Consider the following 19,784-nt stretch of genomic DNA (forward strand, 5'->3'; position numbering starts at 1 on the left):
AGTTAATGAGGCACAATCCCTGCACAAGATCATGCTGTCTATTCTAATAAGTCCATTTGCTTCTAAATGCGTATAGATCTTGTCCCTGAAAATCTTTTCCAATAATTTTCCTACAGTTGATGTGAAGCTCACAGGCCGATAATTTCCTGGATTTCCTGGATTATCTCTGCTACCCTTTAAGCAATGGCTATTCTCCAGTCCTCTGGGACCTCACCTGTGGCCAAAGAGATACAAAGATGTCTGTCAATATTCCACCAATTTGTTCTCTTGCCTCACTCAGTATTCTGGGATAGATCCCATCAGGATCCGGAAACTTACCTACCTTAATACTTCTTAAGACACACAACACCTTTTCCTTTCTCATAGCAACTTGGCTTAGAAATTCGATACTCCCTTCTCTGAGATCATCCTCCACCAATTCTTTCTCTTTGGTGAATACTGACACAAAGTGTTTGCTTTGGACCTCCCCTGTCTCTTCTGGCTGCACAGATAGATTCCCTCCTTTGTCATTCAGTGGGCCAGCCCTTGCCCTGGCTACCCTGTTGCTTTTAAGATATGTATAAAAAGCCGTGTGATTCTCTTTAATCCTGTTTGCAAATGAAATTTCATGATCCCTTTTTGCCCTTTTAATTTCTTATTTAAGTTCTTTCCTATTTGCCTTGCATACTTCAAGCAGGAGGCTGGAAGAACTCAGCAAACCAGGCCTCATCAAGAGGTGGAGAAATCAACGTTTCAGGTGTAACCCTTCTTCAGGACTCGGTGTAAGGGGAGCTACAGATAAAGGGGGTGGTGGAGGGAGCGCAGGGTGGTGAAATGGGATTCGATGAACACAGGTAGAGGTACGGCTTGGTTGATGGGAGAAATGAATCTGGTTGGTATTAGAAGGAAGGGTTGATCAGAGGAATGGAAGAGAGGGGAGTATAGGGATGGGAAGGAAGGTTATTTGAAATTGGAGAGCTCAATGTTGAGTCTTCTGGACTGTAGGCTGACCAGGCAGAAGATGAGGTGTTGTTCCTCCAATTTGCAGTCTGATTCTCTGTGGCAATGGAGGAGGGCAAGGATCGTCATGTCGGAAAGGGAGTGGAAGAGGAATTAAAATGGGTGGTGACTGGAAGGTCAGGTCAACTCCTGCAGGCCTGGCTGAGATGCTTGCAAAATGTGCCCTGAATTAGAGTTTGGTCTCCCCGATGTAGCGAAGACCACATTGGGAACACTGGATACAGTAAATTAGATGGAGAAGAGGCAGGTGCACCTCTCTCACCTGGAAGGACTGTTTGGGGCCCTGGATGGAGGTGAAGGGGTTGGTATATCGGCAGGTTTTGCATCTTTTCCGGTTACAGGTCAAGGTACCTGGGGGTTCGGGGGAGTTGGTGGGGAGCGTGTCACAAACTAAGGATTCACAAATGGAACGGTCCTTGTGGAAGGTAGAGAGGGGTGGGGAGGAGAAGATGTTCTTTGTGGTGGGGTCTAGTTGGAGTTGGCAGAAATGTTTAAAAATGATACGTTGGATGTGGAGACTGGTGGATGGTAGGTAAGGACACTTGATGCGTTCTTCCAGCCTCCTTCTTGTCTAACTTATATACACTTCAAGGGCTTCATCAGTTCCCAACAAAAGATATTCCCCCATCTGTATTTCTCATGGCAGTCTTTACAGGTGAAGCAGCATTTCACCTGTACCTCCTCCAATCTGGTATATTGTATCCACTGCACCAACGTGTGCATTGGAGAAAGCAAGTGCAGACTGGGTGACCACTTTGCAGAGCATCTCTGGTCTGTGCGCAAACAAGACCTTGACTTTCCCGTAGCTGGTTATTTTAATATAGCATCCTGCTGGCATGTCCATTTGTCTGTCCTCAGCATGCTGCAATACACCAGTGAATCACAGTGAAAACTGGAGGAGCAACATCTATCTTCAGACTGGACACTTGACAACCTTTGGTCTTAACGTTGAGTTCAACATCTTCAGATTGTGAACCTACTCCCACTCCTTCCCTTTTGTTTAGCTTTATTTGTTACATTCTCTGTCTCCATGTCCTCTCTCCCCTCCCTCCCACTCCAGTGGGACTGTCTGTTCTTTCCAGTTTGGCAATTAGATACACTAATATTCTGCCATTCTCCTATTACAATAATTTAATCTGCACTATCTACATTCTTTCTATTCCGGCACTCCACTCCCAACATTGCATAAATGCTGCCCCCTCTTCACTTGACGTCAGCTCTGATGAAGAGTCATCTACATTCCAAACATTAGCTTCCTCTCTGTCTATGAATGTTGCTTGACCTGTGATTTCCAGTAGTTTTTGTTTTCAGTGCCTATTATCAAAGTTGCAAACGACCCACTATGATTGTGCCAAAGATTAAGCTATCCTTCCTCTTCTGTCTGCAGCCTTTAGCATATTTTATCACACCAGTCTCCTCCATTGTCATCCAGCTGGGTGGAACTTCATTCCTCTTTATCTACTCTGATTAAGAGTATCACCCGCAATGGCTTCCCTTCCTGATGCTGCACTATACCACTGCCTCTTCTGTCCCCCATGGATCTAGGCTTGGAATCCCCAATTTCTCATCTAGCTGCACCTCTGTGGAATCCTTACTGCCATCAGATTATCATATTGTTTGTTAAACAGCCAGTATTAGATTAGTATAGATTCTCTTCAATTAAATATTGGGAAGACTAAAGCCATAGTCTTTGGTCACTATTGCAAACTCTGTTCACATGTTTAAGCTCTGACCCTCTCTATAGCAACCACTTAAGGCTGAACCATCTGTTGCAACCTTGGGGTTATATTTAACTGGGAGCTGAACTTTTGAGCACACTTCTGCACCATTACTAAAACTGTCTCCATCTCTAACAAATGGAAGCAAAGTAATGTGCACTGGAGAACTGAAATAAAAACAAAGTGCAGGAGAACTAGCAGCATCTGCTCGTAAACATTGTTTTCTATTCTGTTGATTAAGGGGAAGTGGAGCACAGAGCAAAAGACAAAAAGAGTGTTAATAGTAGTAGAGGAGGGATATAAATGCAAGAAAATGGGTCACCTTTGTTGAGAGCAAAGTATTGCAAAGGAGTCTTGGTTGAGGGCAAAAGGGGTGTAATCAAAATGAATGACAGGTTTAAGCTCTGAAGTTGTTGAACTCAATGTTTATTTGAAAGCTGTATGAATGCTTAAGCTGAAAATGAGGTATTGTTCCTCCAGCTTGCAATGGGCTTTGCTGGAGCTTTGGTGTGGGTCCAAGACAGAAATGCTATTATGAGGGCAAAATGTGTGTTGATATTGCAAACAACTGTAAGGTTGGGGGTCATTCTTAAGGACAAAGTTGAGGTATTCTGGAAAGCAAGTCTATATTTCCTGTATCCAGTATAGAGGAGATTGTATTGGTAACGGTGAATAAGGAAGACTAGATTGAAAGAAGTACAAGCAAACTGCAGCTTCACCTGGAAGATGTGTTTCTGGCCTTGGACAGTTAAGAAGGAGGAGTTAAAAGGGCAAGAGTTATACCTTCTGCAATTGCATGGGAAAATGGAAGGGTGAGGAAGTGACGGAGGAATGGACCAGGGTGTCACAAATGGAATGTTAAACAGGGGAAAGGAGAGAAGCTGAGTTTGATTGTCACATGAGTAGTGGAGGACCCTTTCAATGTGGAGGCTATTGGTGAAAGTGAGGGTAAGAGTAATCCTATCATTCTGGGAGAGAGGAGAAAGAAGAGAACAGAAGTGTGGGAAATGTATTGGACATGGCTGAGAACCCTGTCACCCACTGTGAGATATCCTTTGTTGAAAGAGAAGGATGTGTTGGAGGCACCCTTGTGCAAGCTGGTAAAATCAGAACAGATGCAATGGAGATGGGGAAAGTGGAAGAATGGAATGAAGAACTTGCAGGAAATAGTGTGTGAGGTTATGTAGTCAAAACATTGGACACTACCCCTGTTTCAGCTTCGTGGCTAATGAATGCTTTTTTTCCATTCTCATTACAAAGCAGTACAGCATAGGAACAGGCCCTTCAGCCCATTGAGCCTGCACCAATTCCCACTCTTTATTTAGACCTGCTATTTATAACCCAATTTACCAATAACCCAAAGACTTTCTGTTTCAACAAACTCTTGACCTGCTTCCAGATTTTTTTTTAAATTTGATGTCCTCTAAATTAATTGCAAGTTTTTTTCTAAATCAAATATTCATCTTGATTTAAAACTATATCGCTGTACTTTTCATTGACCTAAGCCAAATTCCTGCTATCCCTTCCCAACATCACTATGGATGTAACTAAATGACAAGGACTGCAGTGATTCCTGAAGGTGGCTCACCACCACCACTACCTCAAGGGCAATTAAACATGGACAAAAGATACTAGCTTTGACAACAGTTCCACATTTAATGAACAAATACAATTAAACTTTGCTACCCATGCCTTTATTTGAAGCAAGTTTTGTTCACCATTTCTAGCTGACTCAGAATTATGTAAGTCCTTAGTTGTAAAAATTTAATTTTTGTTCTCAAAGTCCTCTGTTGGCTTGCTGTTTAAACTCTTTGAGCCTTTCAAACCCTCTGAGATATTTGTAAGTATCTAATTATGACCTGTTTTTTTTTGCTTCACTATTAGTGATTTTGTCTTCAGCTGTTGAGATCCTAAGCTGTGGGATTCCCAACCAAACCTCTCCACTTTTGTCTTCCTTTAAGCCACACCTTAAAACCTACCTTTTGGCCAAGTTTTAGCTTTGCATCCAAATATGACTTATGTGGCTTGGTGTCAAATGTTGTTTTAAAATGGTGGTGAAGTGCCTGGAGATATTTTATGTTAAAGGTGCTATATAAATGCCATTGGAGATTTTTGAAGAAAGCCTGCAGTTGATGTTTAAAGTCAGAAGTCACATGACATCAGGTTATAGTCCAGTAGGTTTATTTGAATCACAAACGCTTTTGGAACCCTGCTCCTTTGTCAGGCAAAGTGATGTTGATGTTTAAGGCTGTTAATTGCTTTCTATATTGAAACAATATTCAAATGTTGCTTTCTTTTTTGATAAGACTATAAATAAAGTTGCTATGTTTAAAATTATAATTACCACTAGTTTGCTTGTGATGTAAATGTCATTACTTTATTGGCAGTTGTAATTTAGTTACTGCAGGAGACTATTTACCTGTTAGTGCAAGAGATTATCACACTGTGAGATTAAACCTCGGAGGGTGACTAGAAAGAAGCAATGGCTTTGCAAACATCCATCTAATCCGAGCTTTCACTTTGAAGAATGAGAATTGAAAGTTGCAAGGAAATTAACACAAGAACAAGCAATTTCTAGTAGAGTATTTGCAAATTATGCAATGCAAAACCACACAAAATTGTTACTTGACTGATGAAATCAGAATCTACATGGACCTTTGCATTATTTTTAAATATTGAAGTTAATTTTGACATAATTTTTACACTATAGTTTTATATCAGATTTGTATTTTTATCTTTTATCAGTGACTTGAGAAACATTTGTGATACAGTAATATTATCAAATTATTTGTGCTGTATAAGTTAGCTTTCAATGAAATGCACTTATTTCAGTTATTGGAATATTTCTTCCATCTTTTCTGAAGTTTATCATGACAATACATTAACATAGCGATAGGAACAGGAATAGGCAATTCACTAAGGTTTATTTGGGTGTCTTACTGGGTCTGAATTCTATCTACCTCCTTTTTGGAAGAGGATTTCAAAGATGCACGATATTCTGAGCGAGTAAGGTCTAATCTCAGATTGAATGACCAACTCCTTTTCCTAAGACCATTGCCCTCTTTTCTAGGCTCTCCAGTCAGGGAAGCACAATGTTAAGGTGCAAGCCCAGCTGGCAATTAAGAATACACATTGTATATTGCACTTGATTGCGGGTGTGTAAAATACTATCCATGGTGATTTTACTGCAATTATGCAAAGTTATGATGAAACCATGCCAGGATTGCTTATGTACAGTTATTGTCTCTGTCCCTAAATAGGTTGCTTGCCTTTGTGGAGATGCAATGCTGAAAGTTCTTGAGATTGATTCCTTGGATGAGAAGGTTGTCCTAAAAGATAAGATTAAGTAGAATGAACCTGTTCAGATGGTATGAGATTGTGAGATGGCATTTGAAGGCAAATGCTATGAAGCTCTTACCCTGGTAGGAGAGTCAAGAGTCAGGGGATTGTCGTTTTAGGATTAAATTATGATTTAGATAGTGGAGAAGTTTCTTCATTCAGTATTGTGAATCTTTGATACTCTGTACTCCTGAAGGCTCTGGATACTTAGCTAATGCATATATTTAACACTGAGATTAATATGTTTTCTGATACCAAAGGAATTAAAGCATATTGGGACTGGGCTGAAAAGCAGAGTGGAGGTCAAAGATCTGTCAGATTGCATTGAATGGTGGAGAAACTCCAGGCTGTATGGCCTGCTTCTTTTACTATTGTTTTGTTTGGGTGGCTGAATTTTCAGCAGCCTAGTTCCTAAGTTGTGGAATTCCGTCAGTAAACATCTCTGTCTTAGTTTCTGTCTTTCCTTCTTTAAGATACTTCTCACATATTTGGCTAAGCTTTTGTCAGCCTACCTATCCTGATGGCACCTCCTGTTGCTTGATGTCAAATTTTGTTTTAGGATGCTCCAGTGAAAAACCTTGGTACTTCTTTTAACATACGTAGATGTTGTACAAATACAAGTTGATCTTGTTTTCATGATCATTTCAGCTTCTCATTTCCCATAAACACAGACTTCTCATAGAATAGATACTGGGTACCTTTCTGAAACATGGAAATTGTGTGATCAGGTTATTTTTCAACATTTCATAATTTTCTGTTGTTACCAAATTAACTTACAGAAGCATGTTCAGTTTTCTGATAAATGGACAGTGTCTAGAAGAATTTTATTTTCCTCAACTGTGTGATTTTTGTTCCCCCATCATTGACATTGATAACTGACTACCTGTTTATGGTTTCTGCAGTAGTTAACTTCATTAGTGCTAGCAGTACAGTACTTTATAAGTACAGTAGTGTACCTATTTCCTACTAGTGATTTGTTTTATGAATGCAAAATTTAAGACAGTCAGGTCCATAATATTTGTGTTCTGCTAGAAGTGTGATATATTTGCATGCTGAGATCTACAGTTTAATATAATTAGAGCAGAACTTACAGACAATTATTTATTTTGAAGTAAGGGTCATGCCGTTCATACAGGTTGGTGGGGAGTTCTTTTGTGGGTGTCCGGAAGTGGGGAAGATGAGTAAAGGATTTTGGAAAGAAATTTTTAAGCATTTCACCCAGGGGCTGTGAGCAAGTGTTTTTGATATGGATAAATAAACACCACAGCTGCATAAATATTTCTGGTGAACCATAGTTTTTGTTAAACTTCCAGTATAAACAGCAAAAAGGCCATGTATGTAATCATCTATATCTGCTTCTGAAGTAAAAGAGCACTTGAAAATTGTTTTGGCAAAAGTTGCCTCAGAAACGGTTCTAAAGTTCATGTCTCAGCTTGATGTGAAATCATTTGGAAAAACAAATCTTTATTTACTGTTGCTGTGTAACTCGAATTCTTGTAAGTTGGATGGTTGGCCACATCAAATACTTAGAATGTGGTACCTTGAAATCCTAGGTACTGTTTTAATTGCTCCTCTTCAGCTGAATATTAGTTATACGTAGGGTTTTTGACCAGACTGAAACTTCTGAATAGCAATGCTATTAAGGGTTCTTTTCCCAATCAAGCCCATTTGTTTAGTGCACAAAACTGTAGAGTGTTATTTACTCATTTGCCGCCACTCTTCACCTCTTCTTTGTTTAACCGCAGCACAACAGAAAAATCTAGTCTTAAGTGTGTTTGAAAATGCATTTGGTTCTATTGTCAACAGAACTGGCTGTATTCCACCAGTTCATGTATTAGGAATGAACTTGTTGTTGTCCCTTTAAAGCTTTCGCAGGTTGAGTTATCTGGCAAGCTTTATCTTTCTAGAATTATCCACTAGTTTTTGTGATGACAGGCTAGGTTTTTTTTAATATTGTTTGGCTATCTGGAAAATCGACTTTCATTTCTCCTTCACTTGGGATTGATTAAATTACTTAACATTATCTTGCAAGTTGACAAAATCCAAAAGCTGTGTTCACACAGTACCATAAGTGATAGATAAAGCTTCTGTGCACTGAACCGAGACTGAATTATTGATTCATGTAGCTCAGATATCCATTTTATCTGTTATTTTGTATTCAAGGGCAACATGGTGGCACAGTGGTTAGCCCTGCTGCCTCACCACATAAGGGTTTGATTCCAGCTTTGGCTGACTGTATGGATTTTGCACATTCTCCCGTGTCTGTATGGGCTTCCTGTGAATGCTCCAGTTTAATCCCACAGTGGATTGGCCATGCTAAATTGCCCATAGTGTCCAGGGATGTGCTGCCTAGGTGGGTTAACCATGGGAAATGCAGGGTTACCTAGATTGGAATCTGAGTCTGGGTCTGGGTAGGATGTTCTTTGGAGGGTTGGTGCTGACTCACTGGGACAAATGGCCTCTTTCTGCACTGTAAGAATTCTGTGATTCCTCACTTGGTTGTGTGCAGTTATAATCGTTATTGTTTATAAATCCTTAAGTTGTTCCTTTGGTTTTCACTTTCTGTACCAACAGGAACATGTGGGAGCAGTGCACAAACTGAGTTGTTGTTCATTGCTTTGTCAAGCAGGGTTCAAATTACTTGTTGCTGGGTTGAACCATATCATCAATATATTGCAGGTTATTGGTTGGGAAATGGTTAGAAGTTTAGGGCTTTTATGGTATTGTCTTCAGGCCTTCATACTCATTAATTTATTCTTTTATTTGACAGTTAGATACAATTTTAATTTAAATGTGGAATGCAAACAAAAATTGATCAATGACCTACTTTTATTTCACAAAAGAACAAAGTGAAACATTCCAATTTATATGATATTGTAATTATAAAACATTGATTTTTATAGCTACTGGATGTAGTGGAACACAGACGGTTGATAAGAGTGCTGCCAAGATGCAAACTTTGAAACACGGAAAACATTGCAATCTTGTAAATGATTCAAGCATTCCAGATAGATTTCTTCAAAGAACGGGCAAGGTAAATACACATGAAAAGTTCACCTAATTTTATTTCAATCATCTACACATGGCTGATGGCCTGAAGTCACAGTAACTTGCAGGCAACTCTAGATCTTTTGAAAATAGCTTGTCCCGTTCAAGAAATGGGTGCCCTTTTATCTCCCTCATTCTTCCATTTTCCTCTATTTTCCATTGACTTATTGTTTAATTTTGAAACCTATTTTAATGCCAACTTTAATACTGGAGTAAACATGTTTTTGTAGCCAATTTCAATAGTTTTTGTCATGTTTGACCCTGCAGATCAGGACCTCGGAATTAAATGACTGATCTTGTTACATATTGTTAATAGGAATTTCTTTAATTGTTGGAAAAATTTTCTTGATTTCTTCTTTATTTTATTTCTACTTCATCCCAATTCAAGCATGCTTTTGAAAGTTTTCTCCGTGTTGTTCACGGATTTATGAAATACTATTGAAGCATTGATGTATTCTTAATTATTTCAGTATGTGATTAAAAATTGTGAACAATTTAGTTTCAATTAATCAGTTTTATATTACATGTAAGCAGGATGTGAAAGAGGCCAGAATTGGAGAAGAGCAGATATCTTATGTGGGTGGGGTGAGACAGAGGGTGTGGTGGGGATGACTCTTGTAAGACTATCAGAGATTGCTGAGTTTGCTGGGGCTGAACTACTCAAGGTTGTGAAAGCAATGTTGAAGCTTGTAAAAATGATGCCAGCATACATTTGTGAGTATGATAGCTGCAAAATTGTAAATGAACTCAAGTTTACGGAGAATGGGAAGCCAGCAGGAGAACATTAGATATGACTTGACTATTCCAGAGATATCAGGGCATGGATGAGGGATATAACATCAGATGAACAGAGAGAGGGAGGATGTGCGATATTATTGAGGTCAATGTTAGTGGTTTTGGGTGATGGACTAAATGCATATGGGGTAGAACTTTTCTTTGGGGCCAGGCAGGATGTTGAGATTACTATGGAGAAGGTGCAAGGAAATCTGGAAAGTCTGAAGGCAGATAAACAAGCTGGACATCATAGAGTTTTGAAGGATACAGTTGAGGATATTGTGGAGGTGTTTATGGTGATCCTTAACGTATCATTGGAGTCGGTGAGTGTACCAGAGGACTGGAAAATGGTTAAGGTAACACCCCTGTTTAAGAAGGGAGGGAGGTAGAAGACATGAAATACAGGCCAGTTAGCCTGACCTCAGTCCTTGGTAACATTTTAGAGTCTGTTATGAAGGATGAGATTCTAGAATACTTGGAAGTGCATGGTAAAATAGGGCTGAGACAGCGCAGCTTAATCACGGGAAACACATACCTGACAAATGTGTTAGAACTATTTGAGGAGGTAATGAGCACATTACACAAAGTAGAGCCAGTGTACGTGATCTATTTGGATTTCCAAAAGGCCTTTGACAAGGTGCTATACAGGAGGCTGCTAAATAAGAGACAATGCTGATAGGGACATGGATAGAGGATTGGCTGACTAGCTGAAGGCAGAGATGAGGATAAAGTGGTGTTTTTCAGGATGGCAGTAGGTGACTAGTGGAGTTCCGTAGGAGTCGGTGTTATGGCCAAAACTATTCACGTTATACATTAACCATTTGGATGAAGGAACTGAGGGCATTGGTGCAAAGTTTTCAGATGCCACAAAGATAAGTGGAGGAACAGGTAGTGTTGAAGAGGCAGGGAGGCTGCAGAAAGACTTGGACAGGTTAGGAGAGTGGGCAAATAAGTGACAGATGGAGTACAGTGTGGGAAAGTGTGAAGTTATATACTTTGGTAGGAAGGATAGAGGTGTAGATTACAGAACAACCTCAATTATCCAAGCATCAGTTGTCTGAATTTCAGATAATTGATGTTCTCAAGGTCCCATAAAAATGCTTTCCATTATCTAAACAATCCGTTATCGAACAAAATACTCCCCACCCGTCTTGTTTGGATAATTGAGGTTGTTCTATATTTTGTAAATGGGGAAAGGCTTCAGAAATCTAAACCACAAAAGGATTTAGTAGTACTAGTTCAGAATTTTCTGAATACCATGTCAGTCCAATTGGCAGTTGGGGAGAAAAATGCAATAGGATTGCCCACAATGCTGTAAGGAAGGGAATTCCAGGATTTGACCCAGTGATGCTAAAGGAAGACAATATATTTCCAAGTCAGGATGATAAGTGGCTTGGAGAGGAACTTGCAACTGATGCTGCTCCCACATAGTTGCTGTCCTTGTCTTTCTAGATGGTAGAGGTCATAGGTTGGAAAGTGGTGTAAGAGGATCTTTGGTGAATTTCTGCACTGCATCTTGTAGATAGTTCACACAACTATGACTGGAAGAAGTGAATGTATTGGAAATGGTGCCAATCAAGCAGGTAGCTCTATCCAGCTTCTTGACCTATTAGAGCTAGATCATTCAGGCAAGTGGGAATATTTCATCACACTTCTGATTTGTACCTTGTAGATGGTGGACAGACTATGGGAGTCAGGCGTTATTTGCTGAAACATTCCTAGCCTCTAACGTGTTCTGAAAGCTACACTATTTATGTATCTGGTCCAGTACAGTTTCTGGTCAATGGTAATCCCCAGGATGCTGTTGGAGAAAGATTTGATGATGGTCATGTTATTGAATGTCAGTGGATGTTAGTTAGATTCTGTCTTGTTGGAGATGTTCATCGCTTGGCATTTGTATGGCATGAATAGTACCTGTCAGTTGTCAACTTAGGCCTGGATATTGTCTAGGTTTTGCTGCATTTGGACATAGACTACTTTTATTATCTAAGGAATTGCAAATGCTGAACATGGTGAAATTACGTGACTATGCCCAGTCTGACCTTAAGGTCAAGAAAAAATCAATGATAAAGCAGCAGGAGATGTTGGCCTAGAATACTACCTTGAGGAAAGTGATATCTCAGAGCTGAGATGACTGACCTCCAAGAACCACAATCATTTTTCTGTATGCAAGGTATGACTCCAACCAGTGAGAGTTTTCCCGTGAATCTCATTGACTAGTTTTGCCACGGCTCCTTGATGTCTCACTAGGTCAAATTCAGCCTTCGTGTCAATGACAGTTTCTCTCATTTCACCTCTCAAGTTCAGCAGTTCAGAACTAAGGTTGTAGTGAGATCAGAAGCTGAGTGGCTCTGACAGAAACCAGACTGAATATCAGTCAATATGTTTTTACTTAACCATTACTGCTTGATAGCACTGTGAATGTCTCCTTCTTCACTTGATTGATGATCAAGAGTAGATTGATGATACTATTAGATTAGATTACTTACAGTGTGGATACAGGCCCTTCGGCCCAACAAATCCACACCGACCCGCCGAAGCGCAACCCACCCATACATTTACCCCTTCCCTTAAGGCTACGGGCAATTTAGCATGACCAATTCACCTGAATTGGGACTGTGGGAGGAAACCGGAGTTCCCAGAGGAAACCCACGCAGACACAGGGAGAATGTGCAAACGTCACACAGTCAGTCGCCTGAGGCGGGAATTGAACCTGGGTCTCTGGCACTGTGAGGCAGCAGTGCTAACCACTGTGCCACCGTGCCGCCCGCATTTGACCCAAAAAAAGGATCTAGAATGCTGGGTGTAAATTGTATTAATGAAGATTAAACATGGCAATATTGAACTATCCTGTGTCGTTGGAAAATTATCCAGTCATTAATCTTGCTTTCAAAAGTTAAATCTCTTCAAGGCACAGGGTATGTTTTTCCCTACTGTGCTTTGCTAAAGTTCTTTTTTTTGTGTGAAGGGATAACTTGTGAGCACCTACTACATTAATCTGTTAGCAAGTTATTTCAGTTCACAGTGAAATGTTGAATGATTGTTCAAAAAATGTTACTCCTGATTTGCTTGTAGATGTGAAAAAGACTAAAGAATGCCACTATTATTTTTCTCATGCATATAGGTAATTTATATTGTGGAAAAGAAACATTCCAGAGCTGTGACCGGATTTATCAAACCATTACCTGACAAAAGCAGTGAACTTTACAAGAGATTCTTCATGTTTTCACCTGTTGATCACAGAGTACCTCGAATCTTGGTTCCTTCAGAAGAATGCCCAAAGGATTTTATGGCTAGGCCTTCAGATTATGAAAACGTTCTTTTTATTTGCCGTATTGTGGATTGGAGGGATGACAGTAGTTTTGCAGATGGGTAGGGACAATTTGCTGTTAAATTATGCATAATTTAAACTGAAATACCAACAATTTGCAGAGTATTGCATTGTATACAGAAGTTTCCACTGTTGTGCCTAAATGATGATGCTTATGCAGTTTGATCAAACATAATTGTCTTTTTAATGTCTACTAAATTATACCAAATTTCTGTCAGAAAATACCTTCATTTTAGTGCCTGATGAACCTTGAGATATGATATTGAAAAAAAATGTTTGTTCTCAATTAGTACTTATATAAGAAGGAGGAGCAGGAAGTAGGACAAATAATCTCTCAAGCCTGTTCCACTAGTTAATAAAATTGTGGCGTTCTAATGTGATCTCAACTTCACTATTATGCCTGCCCTCAGTAAATATGTTCTTGATTTACTTAACTGTGTGAATAATTTGACCATCTACAGCTAAACTATATATACCGTAGAGTAATTTCCAGTGACACATTGTGCCTCATATGCTGCAGTATTCAGGTCCTGTGGTCAGCATCTAGGTACTTGGCTTATTTGTATGTCTTTTAAAAGACATCACTCTAAAGGCGATAACATAACATTCCCTAAATCCCTGAGCTCTCTTGCAGATCAAAAACCTGTCCAATGCTACATTGAAAATATTCAATGATCCAGCATCCATAGCTTTCTATGGTCGGAAATTACAAAAAACACTTAATTCCCTGAGGAGAAATTTCTCCACAGTTTTGTATTAAATGGGAGAGCCTTATTTTAATACTATCTTCCCAATTGATGTTATTACTACTCAATGCGTCAAATCCCAGACTGAAACTTAGCTTGATAGATCATATTTGAATTTGTTTTGTTTTTAACAACATGGTCTCTTGTTGAAACCTTAGAGCGAAATGCTGCAGATTTTGATGTAACAATAAACAGAAGTTTATAAATAAAAGGACTGAAGATAAAATAGAATAAATCAAACTAATTATAATACAAATTCAACAATTTTTAACCACGCAGTAAAAGTATCTCTTGAAAGGGTTCAGAAAAGATTCACAAGGATGTTTCCAGGATTGGAGGATTTGAGCTACAGGAAGAGATTGAATAGGCTAGGGCTGTTTTCCCTGGAACATTGGAGGCTGAGGGGTGACCTTATGGACGTTTATAAAATCATGAGGGGCATGGATAGGATAAATAGACAAAGTCTCTTCCTTGGGATGGGGGAGTACAGAACTAGAGGGCATAATTTTAGGGTGAGAGGGAAAGGATATTAAAGAGACCTAAGGGGGAACTTTTTCATCGGGAGAGTGGTACGTGTATGGAACAAGCTGCCAGAGGAAGTGGTGGAGATTAGGACAATTGCAACATTTAAAAGGCATCTGGATGGGTATATGAATAGGAAGGGTTTGGAGGGATATGGGCCGGGTTCTGGCAGGTGGGACTAGATTGGATTGAGATATCTGGTCGGCATGGACAAGTTGGACCGAAGGGTCTATTTCTGTGCTGTACATCTCTATGACTCATTAATCCCAAAACACACCTTTATAAATTGAGAAGGAACAAGACAGCAACAGTATAGTTCCCAAAGCACAGCCCCACACACCATCCAAAATACTGTGTGTACAATACTTATCCCTGATTCCCTGTATCTGAAAACTCTGTAGGTTAAAGTCACTTGTAACTTGCGACTTCAACGTTTACACTGGAACTGCAGATATAGCTCCAGGAAGATTCTTACGTACCTTGACTTCAATGTACACAGCTTTAAGTACCTCTTCAGGGTTTTATTTCAACACTCCTGGTCTCTGATTAACACCGATGTAACCTATTTTACTACACATCCTTCTCTTCTCAAGAACATCAAAGGTCTCTTTTACAAAGAAATCCTCATGCCTCTAGAATTACTTATTAGCTAGTTGTTAATGATGGTCATAGAGTTTTACAATACAGAAGGAGGCCCTTCAGCTCCTCATCATTGCCAGTCATCAAGCAATTATATACTTTCCCCAGCATTTGGCCCATAGCCGTGCAAGGTATGGTGCTTTGTGACTATCTAAATACTTGCTAACTATTGGGGGGAAGCAGGCCATCCGGCCGAACTAATCCACACTGACTTCCGAAAAGCATCTCACCCAGACTCATCCCCTTACCCTATAACCTGCATTTCCCATGGCTAATGCACCTAACCTACACACCCCTGAACTCTATGGGCATTTTAGCACAGCCAATCCAATGAACTTGCACATCTTTGGACTGTGGAAGAAAACCACAGCACCTGGCAGAAACCCACACAGAACAAAGTAAAACAACTCCAGCCTGTCTAGTATTCCCTTCAGAGCTGAAAAGATCCAGCTTAGGCAATATCCTGGTGAATCACTTCTATAATTTGTATAATGCAATCATATCCTTCTTATTGTGTGGCGACCAGAATTGCAGTCCACATATGGCCTGACTTATGTCTGATACAGCTCCATTAAAACGTTTCTGCTGTTATATTCAGTGCCTCAGCTAATAAAGGCAAATAACCCAGAAGCCTTAAAAGTTGGCATAATGTAGAGTTAATGAATCTAATGATGCAAAGAAGTTGATCTATTGTTAGCTGTGATTTAATACTTAACCTAACCAATTTGGCTAATCACGTCAAATCTATTAAAGGTTTGAGATCCTTAGAAAGTAATGGTAAGCAAGAAAATTAATGATGAAGTGAAATGCATAGTACAACCTAGCTTGTTTTGTGTTTGATTGTAAACAGGCATTTGACCAAAAGTCTTGGACAAGCAGGTGAAATTGAACCTGAAACTGAGGGCATCCTTACTGAGTATGATGTGGATTTCTCTGATTTCCCTGATGAGGTACTGGACTGTCTACCAAAGTCTCTACCATGGACTATCACGAAAGAAGAATTGCAAAAACGTAAAGATTTACGGCAAGTACAATAAAAATATAAAAATAAATTTGAATGCTGTGTTTTTTGACCAATACAGTAGATTTGATTTATGCATTTTGTTAGAAACTGAAAATAAGACTGAAAATTTGACCAGCTTTGGAAGTAGTTCAGTTGAGAAATTATTACATGATGGTGTGAGGATCTAGCTGTTCATGGAGTCTGAATCTGGATGGCGAGGACTCAATTTGAAATGAACAAAGTATTTTCTTCATACAAGAATCCGATATGTCAGACTTCAGTCCTCCAAAGCAAGAACATAAAGTCAGTTTTCATACCAAACTATGAATTGAGCATTCACACAACTGTTGATTGTGTGAGTAATACAGACTTCACTACTACATAACTCCCTAGTTTAGAACCATGCAGTTGACCTCTTTCTAAAGACATATTTTGGAAGGTGTGTCACTCGGTATCATGTGTTTGGTTTGGCTCGGTTAAGAGCCAATAAGATGTGGATTTAAGCCTCATTCCAGAATTTGAGAAAATAATTGCGGTAGATATCTCAGTATGATACTAGCTTGTTAAAGTGTCTTCTTTCAGATGAATTGTTAAATCAAGGAGTATTTGCTGGAGTTTACAATCAATGCTGTTCTCAAAAGTCAGTTTTCCGACTGCTTTAACTTAATCAAAATTTTTCCCATTATACAGGATATAAAATCAGGTTGTGCTATTGAGTTTCTCACTAAATGTATTAGTTAAAGGTGTATCACTTAATTTTGCCTTTAGAAGCAGAGAGATAATAGGTAACACATGGGAAAGAAAATGCAGTATGCAGCGCAGGATGTGTAAAAAGAAAAATTAGAAGATCTGTGTATGGAGTACAGAAACTGTGTTGCAAAACTTGGTGCAGGATACTAAGAACAAACAAGATAAATATGCAAACTGTATAAGGATAGAGAAAGAGTAGAAGACAAAGACAATATTGTCAACACTTCTTCAGTGACCTTTAGTGAATTTAAGAACTCGTGTGTTAAACTCACATCAGTCGTGGACATGTACTACCATTGATGATGCTGGCCATTGATGATTGGTTCACCTCATTTAGTTCCAAAGTCACAAACATTATGTCACTTGATGCTGAAATCAGCATGCACATTGCAGTATTGCAGCTGTTATGTCAAATTAAGAGAGTGTGTCACAGTAGGAACTTGATTGAGAACACAAAACTGCACTAGATTAGAGTGGTGCCGGAAAAGCACAGCAGTTCAGGCAGCATCCGAGGAGCAGGAAAATCGATGTTTGGGCAAAAACACTTCATCAGGAAGGACTGCACATCTACTAAGCTTTCAATGTCTTCAGTGTATGCCTGTACTGTTGAGAGACCTGGACAATATATGCTAGGAAGGCACAAAAGCTGAATAGTTTCCATCATCTTCATCTCAGACCCATCCTCAACATCTTTTACCAGAACAAGGTCACCAATTCAGAGATCCTGTAGTGTGCTAACTTGATCAGCATGTGCTGATTATGAAAGCAACAGTGGCAGCATGGACTCAGTCATGCTAGTTAGATGAAGAATGGCCTTATACCCAAAGGTTTATTATGTAGTGAACTGGCCATAAATGGTTCACAACCTTCTGCGCATCCATAAATTCACTGCAAGGAAACTTGCAACAGAAATATAAAATATAGATGTTGGCACAGATACTTGAAGATACTCAGCAATGGCCATGAACTCTGGAAGTTGTTTTTTGAATGGACATTGGAAAAGGCAAGCAGAAAAGGAAAACTTGGAATAGCAGAGAAGAGGATCTTAAGAAAATAGAAACCAACAAATCTGACACCTTCTGAGCTTTCTGTCTTCATTCATAGAAAAATGGCAGAAACTACCATGCCAAATTTAGGGACTTGAGCTATCAGCAGGTGATGTTGAACACAACTGTTCATCAAGGTACGGATCATCTTCTCATGAAATGGATGGCTGCAAATGTGTGTGGTAAAGTCAAATAGAGCTTTTTTGGCTACATATTCAAAATCCTCACTATGTTCATATGAAGTGTATTTACAAACCACCTGTAACTATTTGGATCACTGTAGAAAGAATTTAAAATAAATTCCAGGTTGCAAGACAAGATATAAAATATAGATAATTTAGACATTAAGAACAGAACATTTAGAGGTATTGCATTACAGATATTTAGTTTTTCTTTGTTCACTACAATACTTAAGTAGTCCTCTTGCTGCTATGTTAATCTCTGTGTTGTGCAAGACATGCATATAAGCAGTCACTTGAAAAAGTATTTTGGACAGCATTCAGCAGTTACTATGATGGCTTTCAGGTGCAAGGATGTTTTAGGAAACTTGGCATTACAAATGCTATTTTCAAGAAAAAAAATCTGTAAACATCTTTTTTCAAACCAACTATCCAGGGCAATTGATGCTCTTGTCTTATTTCAGGGCAAGTTGATGTTCTTGTCTTATTTCAATGATCATAGTTAAATTGTTGAATTTGTTATGATCCCAGCTGATAATCCTGGACAAGTCAGATCCCAAAGTGAAACCTGACTTGTTAGATCCGAACTTTGTTTTTCTTTAACCATGGATTTATTGAACACATCTAGAAGAGGCTTCTACTGTACATTTGCTCAAAGAATAAAACATTTAGCTCAAAGAATAACCAGAAAAGAGTACATGAAATATATAACGCTAGTCAAAGAAGTTTGAAAAATTTCATTATGAAAAAAGATTCAACTTGAAACTATTTCTTTTATTCCAGCATTGCCCATCAAACAGTGACCAATATTTCCACACTCTTGCTCAGCCTGTCATGGCAGTAATTGGTTGTCATTTGGTGAATTTCAGGTGAATTGTCTAAAAGCTCTTTTCTCCCATCTGGTATCCCTTCCATGAAGTACCTAAAATCAACTGCAAACTAAACTAATTATCTGTTTAACTTCCAAGTAAATATTTAATCCCAAAGACACAATTTCCAAAGGCTTTCTTATCAGAATTCTTACAACAGCTTAATACTTCAGCCTCCATTCTTTAGTGCGCTCACATACAGGCTGACTTTCAGGATTGTTCTGTTCCTCTGTATCACTGGATCCATGTCACTAAATAACAGCAATTTTTAAAACTTTTGAAATGCACTGAATTGTTCAACTCAGTGGATTAGAGCTCCATTAAAATAAATGGGAACAAAATAGGCCTCCAGACTCCCTGGCACCAAGCTTTCCAAACTCACCATGGAACTCTAAAAGTGACCAACCAGGTCTTCATTTATTAACATACAAAGTGTGAATGAAATATAAAGTTATGCGATGTTTTAACAACACCTCACTGGAGAAACAAATGAAAATATATCCTTAAAAGGCATTTTAATCTTACAATACTTATGCCTATTTTATCTACAGATTTTACTGTAGCCATAACAATGTATTTACATCAACCGTATAAAATTTTCATAAAAATCACATTCTACACAACTCCATATTGATTGCAACATTTGTTTTTCTCCATATATGCTCTTGATAAAGCATCTTCTGTAGTATTGTCTCTTCCTGGCACGTGAATTAACTTTTCAAATTGTATAGTTGTAGTATAAAACTCCAGCTAAACAGTCTAATATTTTGGTATGAAACTTTACTTAGAAGGTTAGAGGATTATAATCTGTATAGTTTATA

At 38.8% G+C, this 19,784-nt stretch overlaps 1 protein-coding gene across 4 annotated transcripts in view; it reads left to right on the forward strand.

Annotated features, from left to right (window-relative positions):
• The window catches only part of dis3l2 (DIS3 like 3'-5' exoribonuclease 2), a 289,701-nt gene that overhangs the window by 90,118 nt on the left and 179,799 nt on the right, over positions 1 to 19,784 (forward strand). For all 4 annotated transcript variants that reach the window (XM_060834771.1, XM_060834767.1, XM_060834770.1 and 1 more), the window contains 3 exons: positions 8,960 to 9,090; positions 13,003 to 13,250; positions 15,967 to 16,140. In XM_060834771.1, the coding sequence (XP_060690754.1) occupies positions 8,960 to 9,090; positions 13,003 to 13,250; positions 15,967 to 16,140 (553 nt within the window). The remainder of the gene's footprint in view (positions 1 to 8,959; positions 9,091 to 13,002; positions 13,251 to 15,966; positions 16,141 to 19,784) is intronic.

Source organism: Hemiscyllium ocellatum, chromosome 13 (assembly GCF_020745735.1).
Source record: "Hemiscyllium ocellatum isolate sHemOce1 chromosome 13, sHemOce1.pat.X.cur, whole genome shotgun sequence".
NCBI classification, from domain to species: Eukaryota; Metazoa; Chordata; class Chondrichthyes; order Orectolobiformes; family Hemiscylliidae; genus Hemiscyllium; species Hemiscyllium ocellatum.